This window comes from Ochotona curzoniae, unplaced genomic scaffold (genome assembly GCF_017591425.1).
Source record: "Ochotona curzoniae isolate NIBS_2020 unplaced genomic scaffold, NIBS_Ocur_1.0 scaffold_1852, whole genome shotgun sequence".
Classification (NCBI taxonomy): Eukaryota; Metazoa; Chordata; class Mammalia; order Lagomorpha; family Ochotonidae; genus Ochotona; species Ochotona curzoniae.
This window is the reverse complement of record NW_024467087.1, coordinates 59,236,544-59,249,314: the sequence shown is the minus strand read 5'-3', so window position 1 is coordinate 59,249,314 and position 12,771 is coordinate 59,236,544. Positions and strand designations below refer to the sequence as shown.

Sequence of the window (12,771 nt, the reverse complement as noted above, 5' to 3'; positions counted from 1 at the left end):
ACAGACACGGGGAATACAAAATATTTAAATTACTGACAATCACATTATTCAAATGCCGTTAAAGACAATTGGTGTCATTCATGTTAACTTTGTTAATTTTTTAAATGTTAAGTATGTTAAAACGTTTCTAGCATCTCTTCTTAATTTCTTCCGCTCCCCAACTATCCCTTCCTCAGAGGGACTGAAATCAAAACGATCCCTTTAAAATGGGTTGGTGCTTTTCTTTTAATTCTCCAACACTGTAGTTACGATTTTTGCCTTAGCTTTTTTGGAATTAAAAATATAATAATAACATTAGTTGAAAGCTAAATAACTACACTAATAATAATTTGGGGGTGGGGGGAGAGATTCTAGAAAGCTCCAGGAAGAAATGTGTATGCGTGGGTGTGTGGCGAGGGGAGGGGGTGAAGGATGGCCTGGAGGGGGTGCATGAATCAGCCATATTCCAGAACCTGTCTGTAAAGGTGAACAAAGTTGGATAATTTCTAAATCTAGAAATGCATTGGCTTAGGGTTTGTCAATCACACAGCTCAGCAAATGAGACGAGAACAGAGTTGTGGGCGGGAAGGGAGTGACGCAGTCAGCTACTTGAGCCAAGAAAATTCAGCCAAGAGACAACTGCGTAATCACATTGCGGCACTGGCTTTTTTTCCCCCTTTGCTGCAGCAGCTGCTTTCGGAGGTGGTTTGCCCACTGCGGCTCTCTGCAGTCTCCAGCTCGCTCTTTCAGGGCCGAGCACCCCAGCCTCGCCTCCCACTGCACCGCTGCTGCTTAGGTCCGGCTCTCAGTCTCAGCGCCGTCTTGCATCCACTCAGCAGTGTCCCGAGCCGCTGCCACATTCCAGCCGCCTTTCCTCGTTCCGCCTGTGCCCCAGCCACCGTCGTTTTGACTTTTCGGTGAGTCGTTTTCCTGTGGAGATCAGCTCTCATCCTGGGTAGTAGCCACCTTGGGTGTGTGTAGTGCTTTGAAAAATGGCCGAGTCAGCCGACCACAAGGAGCCATCAGAATCTAACCAAGCAGAGGTTGATAATAAAATCATGATGGAGGGACCTGGGGAGCCTCAGGAGCCCGGTGAAGAAGCCGTGGCGGGGCCTGGAGATGGGGAGTCAGTGGAAGCTGCTTCTGGGCTCATGGAAGCGGCAAAAGGTGAAGATGCAGCTGCTGGGTCAGGGGAAGATGAAGAGAAAGGTGCAGCTACTAAGGAGGAGGCAGAAGCAGATCGTCCAAAAGGACTGATTGGTTACCTTTTAGATACGGACTTTGTGGAAAGCTTGCCTGTGAAAGTTAAGTATCGCGTGTTAGCCCTCAAAAAGCTTCAAACCAGAGCGGCCAATTTAGAATCTAAATTCCTTAGGGAATTTCATGACATTGAAAGAAAGTTTGCTGAAATGTATCAGCCTTTACTGGAAAAAAGGCGTCAGATCATCAATGCAATCTATGAACCCACGGAAGAAGAATGTGAATATAAATTAGACCCTGAGGACTATGATGATGAGGAAATGGACGATGAGGAAGAAATGTATGGTAATGAGGACAGTGTGGTGCATGAATACGTGGATGAGGATGATGGCTATGAGGACTATTATTATGATTATGCGATTGAAGAAGAGGAGGAGGAAGAAGAGGAGACTGAGGCTATCGGAGGAGGAGAAGAGAATAAAGAAGAGGATCCCAAGGGAATTCCTGATTTTTGGCTGACTGTTTTAAAAAATGTTGACACACTCACTCCTCTTATTAAGAAGTATGATGAGCCTATTCTGAAGCTGCTAACAGATATTAAAGTGAGGCTTTCAGAGCCTGGAGAGCCTCTCAGTTTCACACTAGAATTTCACTTCAAACCCAACGAGTATTTCAAAAATGAGCTGTTGACGAAGACTTATGTGCTCAAATCAAAGCTGTCATATTATGATCCCCATCCCTATAGGGGAACTGCAATTGAATATTCCACAGGCTGCGAGATAGACTGGAACGAAGGAAAAAATGTCACTTTGAGAACCGTCAAGAAGAAACAGAAGCATCGGATATGGGGAACAATCCGAACCGTGACGGAAGATTTCCCCAAAGATTCATTCTTCAATTTCTTCTCTCCTCATGGTCTGAACTTAAATGGAGATGGAACTGATGATTTTTTACTTGGTCACAATTTGCGTACTTATATAATACCAAGATCAGTATTGTTTTTCTCAGGTGATGCGCTTGAATCTCAGCAGGAGGGAGTGATTAGGGAAGTTAATGATGCAATTTATGACAAAATTATTTACGATAATTGGATGGCTGCAATTGAGGAGGTTAAAGCCTGTTGCAAAAATCTTGAGGCATTGGTAGAAGACATTGATCGCTAGAAGCAAAAGAGGAGATGCTGATTGCTAAAGCAGGTCCTGACGTTTACTGCCCTAGATCTTGTCACTCAAAATACAAGAAGTTGATTATTGTCTTGTGTTCTGTATTTTTCTTGTAGTGTCAGTTAAAATGTCTCAGAAATACAAGAGAGGTTCAAATATTAATTAATTTGATCATGCACTTTAGCAGTAAAACACTTTCAGATATGTACACTGTGGTAAATTATTTAGAAAATTAAAATAGTATTGTGTAGTTTATTTCTTTTATTGTGTAACTATTGATCTGAGACTGAATGTACTGGATATGCTAAATGAAACCAATATTTTATTTGTTTGGAAAGAAAAACTTGGGAACCAACCCAGATGTTTTGCCTTGTTGATTTTTGTGTTTTTCTTTTCTTAACCTTTTGACTAGCTGGTTTAATTTTGTTATGCCTGCTTCGTTTTGCAAAAGAAATGCAGTAGAATTTAAAACCTGAATGCTTAAGAGGCCTGCATATAATTAAGATTTTCAGGCAAAACCACATTGTTAGTAACAGCTTGTTTATAAGCTCTTGTATTTTATGTGGCTGTGATAAATAATAAAACTTATTTGGAGTTGTTGTTTATCAGTGAAGTGTTAACACTGTATTTTTAAAAGTTTGCACATATTCTGTGTAGTTGTATACATGCTTATAGTGTATAGTTCTCTTGTAGCTTATTGAATAATTATTGAAAGTGATCAACGAGAAAATAATTCATGTTATTTCACTGAAAAATAAAATGAATAAATAATTCAAAGTGTTTCATTCAAACATTGCTTTTTTACTTTCTCACTATAAAAATAGTATATCTGTTGGAATTCATTTGGAAATACCAAGCAAATATATTATCTAAACCAAAATCCATATGCCCATTTCCCTAAAGATAAAGAATTGTTTTTTATTATTATTGTTTTATAAAAGTAAAAAAAAAAAAAAAAAGACCGAGACATGCATCCAACAACACACAGAAGATGGGGAGGGGGGCTGGGGAGACAACAGGTATGAACCCACCCATGCTGAGCCACTGCTCATATTGGTGAGCATGAGAGCTGGTACTTGGAGCAGACCAGACTGTACAGGTCCAAAAATCAAATTGGTCTGTGTGTGAGCTGGGCTGGGGAGAAGAGTCATGCTGGAGTAAGTAACCATATCCAGTGGTGCATACATGAGCCAAGGTAAGTACAGGCTGGTTGGGCCTTTCTGCAGCATCAGCTGGCAAGTACCAGGTGGGGGGGCAGGGGGTGGAGGGTTGGGTGCTATCAGGCTAGGCTAGACTGTAGTATCACCTGGAAAGTGCAAAATCCGGGGCTGGGAGTAGGCCTACTAAGGAAATTGTGGGCTCCCTTCTGATGGGCTTCAGCTCCCACCAGTGTGCATGAGAATCAAGAATGGGGGTGGGCCTGACTGGAGAGGTGGTAGCACCTGTCAGCATGAGTGTGGATTGGATAGTGGAGTCAGTTGGGCTGAACTAGGCTCCAGCAGCCATTGGCATGTATGAGATGAGAGCATAATGGGATGCAGGACAGGCTGTCCCAGTACACTGTACATACCAGTATGCATGGGAACCAAGGCTAGGGGTGGGCCTGTTAGGGATTATTGGGGGTCACTCTAACTAGGAAGCAGTTCCCGCTGGTGTACCTGAAGGCTGAGTGCATGGCAGGCAGGGTTCGGCTGGACTGCAGCATCCACTGGATTGTGTATGAGATGTTGCTGGGTACAGAACTAACCCAGCAATTGCAACCGCGTGTGTGTGTGTGTGTGTGTGTGTGTGTGTGCAGGCTGATGTGAATGATGACTGAGCTGGACCCCTCACTTGCTGGCACACACAGGAGTCAGATCTGGGGTCATGCTGAGGTTCCTTTGGGGATCTTCCCCCACCAACTGGACCACTGAACTTAAAACTCCAACCACGAGGAAAAATCACAGGATCTGTGGTTTGGCCACAGAGTGCATGTGTCAGAACTGGGTCTCCAGGGTTGTGGAAGCCTGTGCAGTGTGCAGTATGCCCAGATGCACTGGAGTACATGACAGCCAGTTCATTTATGCCTGCAGAGGACGTCTAGTTCCATAGAGGGCAGAACAAATTGGACAGCTCTCCTGACCATGCAAGTGTCTGGGCAAGTGGAGACTCTGAGGTGGGCTATGTCAGACAATGGACATTGGAAGGCTTTCCTCATCCTTGGAGCAATGAAATCAATAGCATCTCAGAACTATCGAAACCACTTAACAGTACCCTCGGAACATGCTCCACCTCGGGGACCCAGGGGTTGCATTGGATGACTATCCCCCATCCCTGGGAACTGATACAGTGGCATGCCTTTTCCTCACTTTCCCCAGATACAGGAAGTAATGAAAAGGAGATTGGAAATAGCTGTGTCATCCACTTCCTCCCATTCCTTGTCCCTCCCCACAAGATTCAGTGGTTCACATGAGCATGCATCCTCCTCTACTATGTGAACACCATCAAAAATAAAATAATTAATAAAGATAATATCTTTCATTTTATGAAAATTATTGTATTAATAAATTAGTGCCAATTATTAACACTAACCCAAGAGATACAAAGAAAATGTGTCTTTTTATTGTTCAATTCTAAATCTGTTTTGATTACACAGGATTGCAGGAAAGCAAAAACATCAATTTTAATCATTTTGATAATTGTATTGCTATTTAACAATGTTAGCACTTTAACAAGATCCTGTGTATTTGTCTGTACTTCATGATTCTTAACTACTCTTCCACAATGTCATCTGGATGTATAGGGACTTACATTAATGACACGAATCGGTGGAAGGAGAGTGATATACAGGGATTTTCTCGATCCCCTCCATGTCACATGGGAGCTGAGAGCCATAAGGAAAAATTTCTCATTGCTGGCAGTTTCACTTCAAGTGTTTGTAATGTGATCTCACAGAAGTATAAAACAAAAGCTCCTCTATTTCTAATTTATTCTTCCATTAAAAAATATTTATTTTTTTATTGCAAAGTCAGATATACAGAGAGGGGAGAGACAGAGAAGAAGACCTTCTGTCCAATGATTCACTCCCCAAGTGACTGCAACGTCCAGAGCTGCGCCAATCTGAAGCCAGGAGCCAGGAGCCAGGAGCCTCTTCCGGGTCTCCCACACAAGTGCAGGGTCCCAAGGTCATCTTCAACTGCTTTCCCATGTCACAAGCAGGGAGATGGATGGGAAGCGGGGCTGCAGGGATTAGAACCAGCACCCACATGGGATGCAAATTCGTTCAAGGTGGGGACTTTAGCCACTAGGCCACTGCACCGGGCCCTTTTCTTCCATTTTTTAATGTGCTTCTTCCTTCTAAATTTGAGCCACAGAGATCAGCCTGTAAAACTGCTGATTTTCTTATTTTGTCTCTTCTATCAACTATCAACTGGTGAGAAAAATACCACATACGTCCTTTCCTCTTCCTATTTGGACAGTCCTCCTAAAATGTTACCTCTTTCTCTCAGGGAAGCTAATAAATATCTATTTCCTTTCTTCTTATGTTGAAACAGTTGACAAATTATATGATGACTTACTGTTATAAACGAACCTAAACAGCAGATATTTCAAATGTACATCTGGCAAATAGAAGGGTACCCCCAAAAGTATGAAAAATTGAATTAAAAGATTCAGTTACTTTTGTGCAAAAACAGTTTGGAGTTCATGTATAGTATTTTCATATTTGGCTTTTTCTATGATTTTTTTTGGAGTATCTGATACAGAATTCTCTACCTTTTGCCCCACCCCCATAACTTCTTTGGAAAGATTTACTTATTTACTTGAAAGGTGGAAAGAAAGATCTTCATCTTCAGGTTTTCCTTCAGTGGTTTCCATGACTGTGATTGGACCAGATCTAAGCCAGGAGCCAGGATCTCCACCCAGGTCTCCTACTTAGGTAGAAAAAAATTAGTTGGACTAGCATCCACTGCTTCCTCTGGCATCTTAATAGGGAACTGGATCAGAAGTGGAGCAACCTGGGCCTAGCAGGGTGGCGCAAGTGGTTAAAGTCCTCGCCTTGCACGCCCGAGGATCCCATATGGGCGCCGGTTCTAATCCCGGCAGCCCTACTTCCCTTCCAGCTCCCTGCCTGTGGCCCGGGACGGCAGTCGAGGACGGCCCAGAGCTTTGGGACCCTGCACCCGCGTGGGAGACCCAGAAGAGGCTCCTGGCTCCTGGCTTGGGATTGGCATAGCATCGGCCATTGCGCTCACTTGGGGAGTGAATCATCGGAAGGAAGATCTTCCTCTCTGTCTCTCCTCTCTGTATATCTGCCTTTCCAATAAAAAAATAATAAAAATAAATCTTTAAAAAAAAAAAAGAAGTGGAGCAACCTAATTTCAAACCAGTGCTCCAACATGGGATCCTGGAATTGCAACAGACAGCTTGATCTACTGTACTACAGTGCTGCATCCTTCCATTAATCATTTTTATAAGATTTATTTGATTCACTTGAAGCATAGGGTTACAGAGCAGTGAAGGCAGGTGGAAGACAACTTTCACTCACTAATTTATTTCCCGAATAAGCTGCAATAGTCAGGGCTGGGCTAAACTGAAGCCAGAAACCAGCCAGGAACTTCTTCTGGGTCTCCTACTTGGGTTTCAGGTGCCCAAGAACTTGGGACAACTTTCACTGCTTTCCTAGGCCAGTAGCACGGAGCTGGATCAGAAGCAGAACAGCTAGAATTTGAATGGGCACCCACATACGATGCCAGTGTCACAGATTGTGGCTTTACTCCCTACACCATGCCAGCCACAATTATTATTAATCACTGTTAAATTCCTGATTCCTTTACAATTCCTCCAATACAAAACAAAAAACAAAAATCACCAACAACGACAAAAAAACTTAGCCCTTTTTAACCATTATCTCAAAAACTAAAAAATACAGAAAAAAAAGGGGAAAGAGAAGGGAGGAAATCAGGAAATATCACCATGTTCTTAGAATTGTATCTATAAATTATATTGAATTTATAATGAATCAATTAAAAGCAATTTTCTAAATTAAAAACATTGACTATATTATAGGATTGGGCTTTGAAGAGTGTGATTTGTTGAAGAGAATATAGAAATTGGATGCTTACTTCAGATTGGATGTTGATAAAAGATAGAAATACTTTTACGATTGATATCTAAATAAATCTGATCCAAAGGGAGGTAAGACTAGAACAAAGGTAAAGAAGTAGTTGATAAAGAATTTGTAGGCACTCATTTGAGCTTGGGTAGTGTATGCTTACTTTTTGATGGGTGCTACACTGACTTTCGTTTTATCTTCTTAGACAAAATTGAGTGGCCTTGATTCGTCTCATTTTATCATAGCCCTAGAGTACCTCTCTTTGAGGTTTTTGAGTCTGTGAAATGGTTTACATCCAATAGAACAATCGTGCCTAGCTGTAAATGCCAGGCTAGCTTTCTGATTTTTAAGATCTCCCTTTTATTTTTTTCTCTTTCACTTCTTCTTAGCGAAACAACTTAAAGATCTCATCTCTCTGCTAGCTTATGGTGATGGGGATTCATTCAGTTTGAGTTTAGAGGAATATAAAGGTCCTTTAGTGCTTGAGGGTCAGCCAGCAGCTCCAAGCCACTTCCAGATGAGCCTGTACTATGGTGTAGTATTCAAGTGTGACAAAAATGAAACTTTATCTAATTCTTATTATATTTATTTTTTAAAATGTATCACTCATATGATCCAAAATGGGTTGAGATTGCTGCTAAACCTTGTCGGAAATTTGGTATTTCTAGGGAATATACAAAATATAACAATATAATAAATATTATATAATAACATATTATTTCTGAATTATTATAATTACACAATAATTGTAAGATTATATTAATATTAGATAATAAAATTCAGGTTTTGGATATATAATAATCCACAGTATAAATTATCATGTTTAGTCTTTTTATAAATCTTTTAAAAGATTTATTTTTTTTTTACTGGAAAGTCAGATATACAGAGAGGAGGAGAGACAGAGAGGAAGATCTTGCATCCAATGATTTACTCCACAATTAACAGCAACAGCCAGAACTGCACCGATCCAAAGCCAGGAGGCCAGAACCTCTTCCATGTCTCCCACGAGGGTGCAGGTGTCCCAAGCTTTTGTGTCATCCTCGATTGCTTTCCCATGCCACAAGCAAGGAGCTGAAAGAGAAGTGAGGCTGCCAGGATTAGAACCGACGCCCATATGGGATCCCGGGACATGCAAGTTGATGACCATAGCCACTAAGCTACCGCATCAGGCCCTAGTATGGTTTTTAATGAAGTAGAGGGGTTAGTCTTTTAGGTCAGGCTGTCTGGATTCAAATCCCAAAGCTGTTACTTACTAGCTGGATAACTTTTTCACATTACTTTACATATCTCAGTTTTCATATCTTTGAAGCTGTAGTAATAATTGCACATCTACCTCCACGAAAGTATTATAAAGAAGCAGTTAGTTTGTACAAAGTTCTTATAATTATCCATGGCAGAGAATGCTATGTAGATGTGTCTATATTATTTGCATTGAGTTTATATCTGTACAAATCATCAAAACTGGCATAAAGTGAATTCTTATCAAATCATTAATCATTATATCCCTAAATTATTTCTAATATATACAAAAGGGAAACTACATAATTTGCACTTAAATAGATCTACCAATATTTCTGCAGGCATTAGTAAAAGCTATGTGGTAGGCTAAGCAGCAGTCCATATGTTTCTGATAAATCTGCCTAATGAAAAGGAGAATGTAGTGACTATGCTAGTGTTTCCTCATCACCAAGTACATTCATGAGTCTTTTATTTGTGCAAATTAAGCTCATTACCATTTATTCACTGATCAATGAATTTCTCTTTTTTTTAAAGATTTATTTATTTATTGGAAAGTCAGATATACAGAGAGGAGGAGAGACAGAGAGGAAGATCTTCTGTCCGATCATTCACTCCCCAAGTGAGCACAACGGCCGATGCTATGCCAATCCCAAGCCAGGAGCCAGGAACTTCTTCTGGGTCTCCCACGCGGGTGCAGGGTCCCAAAGCTTTGGGCCGTCCTCGACTGCTTTCCCAGGCCACAAGCGTGGAGCTGCCGGGATTAGATCTGGCACCCATATGGGATCCTGGGGCGTTCAAGGCGAGGACTTCGGGACATGCAGCTTGCCCGATCAATGAATTTTTCATGATACTCATTAAAAAATTTGATAACAAGAGAAAAATAGAATATGGAATAAAAGTAGTTACGTATCATCCATAACTGCATAATAGACTTGACTTTACAGGTATCACACAGATATACATATTTTAAAGCAAAAAATATTATGAAGAATAACTTCATACAGAATATGTCTATAAAATTCACTTTTGTTGAATTATTTGTTATTAATATGGCTAAGTAAAAATGTCTACAGTGAAACATTATTTATCGTTTCAAAAATCTCACTAGTAATTATTTATTGATCTAGTCCCAGTTTAAGACAATAAAAAGCCCTAGAAGTCACATAATCAGCGGTTATTCTCCTTTCTCCAATCAGTAGGCTCTCACATTTCTGCATTTTCACAATCTTGCTCAAGGAATGATCCATAAATTAGGATAGGAGTATGTGACGGGAATCAGTCTCTGTCCTACAGGACTCAGTCCTTGTACAATTTTCTCCCTGAGCATGTGTGTGCACACTTTGGAAATCGGTAGAAGTTGAAGAGTCACACAGGCAGGCCCGTTCATCCTAGTTTATTTTTTTTTGGGGGGGTTAGATTTATTTATTTATTGGAAAATCAGATATACAGAGAGGAGGAGAGAGAGGAAGATCTTCTGTCCAATGATTTACTCCACAAGTGACCGCAACAGCCAGTGCTGCGCCAATCTGAAGCCGGGAACCGGGAACCGGGAACCGGGAACCAGGAACCTCTTCTGGGTCTTCCACACAGGTGCAGGGTCCCAAAGCTTTGGGTCATCTTTGACTGCTTTCCCAGGACCCAAGCAGGGAGCTGGATGGGAAGTGGAGCTGCTGGGATTAGAACCGGCACCCATATGGGATCCCGGAGCGTTCAAGGCGAGGACTTTAGCTGCTAGGCCACGCTGCCGTGCCCGGCTCATGCTAGTTTAAGTCTCAGAGAGCACATTGAGTCTGTGTCAAAAGGTACATACTTATGCAATGTACAAAACAAATGAGACCCAAGTTGTTTATGAAATGATTCTGTATATGTAAGGGTATATGTGGTCCGTGGCCAAGGAAAAGAAAGACACTCCCAGCAGAGGCATACAGGAGTTGGGTGTATTGGCAACTTCACAGAAGGCTAGGAGTGAGGAATAACTCCCACATGGAAGCCAAGATGCTCATTTCTGCTGGTGCCAGCAACCCAGAGTGCAAGCAAGAATAGGTGAAAGTATAGACAGAGGGTAATGGTTTGGATAGCATTGCTCTGAGAGACACCAGGGAAGACAAAACTTAACTGGATGGCAAAGGGACAGTCCTGGAAATAGAAATGTAGGGGAGTTTTGGCTCAGTTTTTGGGAAATTCAAATGTAAACTTCCAGTGAAATGCATACTCTTAGTTAATGAATTATGGTGGCACCCTGGACCTGGGATAGGTACACTCAGGTGTGCATAAATCCACGCATGTACACAAATATAAAAACGTGCAGATAAAGGGGTGTTACAGTCTGAAAGCTTCTGAGTACTTAGCCTCCATATCAACACTAGTTTAAATGTTCCTTGAAGAAGGAATAAGTACCATGCTAATTATTTTGTTGTGGTTTACAACCTCTATGACACAGATACCTTATATTATTTTAAGCCTGTGTAAAATGTTCTGCATTATAATTGAGTGTATCACTTAGCCATAAAAAAAAAAAAAATCCCAGGCACAGAGCAATAGCCCAGTAGATAAATCTTTGCCTTGCAGGCTCTGGGATCTCATACGGGTAACAATTCATGTCCCAGCTGCTCCAGTTCCTATCCAGCTCCCTGCTTGTTGCCTGGGAGCAGTAGTAGAGAATGGCCCAAAGCCTTGGGACCCTGCACCCATGAGGGGCACCTGGAAGAAGCTCCTGGTGTCAAATTGGCTCAGTCTGGCTGTTGTGGCCACTTGGGGAATGAACTAGCAAGTGGAAGATCTTTCTGTCTCTCTGTGTAAATCTGCCTTTCCAATAAAAATAAATAAATCTTTCTAAAATAAAATCCCAATTAGGGCCCGGCGCGGTGGCGCAAGTGGTTAAAGGTCCTCACCTTGCCGCCCGGGATCCCATATGGAAGCCGGTTCTAATCCCGGCAGCCCCGCTTCCCTTCCAGCTCCCTGCCTGTGGCCTGGGAAAGCAGCAGAGGACGGCCCAAAGCTTTGGGAACCTGCACCCGCGTGGGAGACCCGGAAGAGGCTCCTGGCTTCGGATCGGCATAGTATCGGCCCGTTGCGCTCACTTGGGGAGTGAATCATCGGACGGAAGATCTTCCTCTCTGTCTCTCCTCTCTGTATATCTGCCTTTCCAATGAAAAAATAATAAAAAAATAAATCTTTAAAAAAAAAAATCCCAATTAGTCTTATTTGGGAAGACTAATTACCTAGTGCACATGTATGTGCATACAAACACACACATGCAAGAATGAATGATCAGCGTTCAGGGAAATACAAAGATTCCCAATACGAGGAACCAATTTCAGTCAGTGCTTTACCATTTCTCCATCAGTTCTTAAGGCGAATGGAGGTAACAATTATTTTGTGTGTGTGCAGATACATGCTTGCAGCTGTATCTATATACACATGCTTTATTATAGAACTACAAATCATATTTAGACAATAATCTTTGTTGTTCAAAATATCATCTGCAATTAATCCAATGGATAAGGGAAAGATGTATGATTTATGATGAATTTGTTATCGCACAAATTACATTTTATTTCATGGCTTAGAGGAACCCAATTTTTTTTCTTTGCCAAGATCCACATTAGCCAATCTGAGACATTTTCATTTCATGTTTATGCCTTAAATATGCATACTTGCTATAAATGAACATGGTATTTTTAGATCTTTTCAGCATTTTGTGTTCATTAAGTTGGCATAGGGTGCCTATCTCTATTTTTCAGATAAAAAATCTGAGATGTAGAATTTGAATAATAAAAATAAAAGTTCTTGTTTGTCCTTGATTTGTTACTTATCTAGCATGCTTTGTTTACACATGTCTAATTTTCTGACCTATGTATTTTTTCACTGTCTAACAAATATATTCTAGATTCCGTAAGGGAGGCCTAATGATGACAAATTCCCTCAATTTCTGTTTGCCTTAGAAAGCTTTTATTTCTGTCTCAATAAGGATAATAACAAAGATAATTTCGATTAATAGAAAATTTCAGTAGGTGGTGTTTTGGTGCCTTATTTTTCTCTTTTAACAATTTTAGTATTTCATTTCACTTTCTTCTTGTTTGCACTTTCTGAGGAGGA

At 41.1% G+C, this 12,771-nt stretch overlaps 1 protein-coding gene across 1 annotated transcript; it reads left to right on the top strand.

Moving 5' to 3' along the window:
* The first annotated feature begins 971 nt into the window (after positions 1–971).
* NAP1L2 (nucleosome assembly protein 1 like 2) lies at positions 972–3,127 on the top strand. The gene has a single exon (XM_040999793.1). The coding sequence runs from the start codon at positions 972–974 to the stop codon at positions 2,340–2,342; it is 1,371 nt and encodes a 456-aa protein (XP_040855727.1). The 3' UTR covers positions 2,343–3,127.
* The last annotated feature ends 9,644 nt before the right edge of the window (positions 3,128–12,771 follow it).

Bases quoted from the DNA above. Each gene is read 5' to 3' on its own strand.
- NAP1L2 (XM_040999793.1), top strand. From the start codon at position 972: ATGGCCGAGTCAGCCGACCACAAGGAGCCATCAGAATCTAACCAAGCA.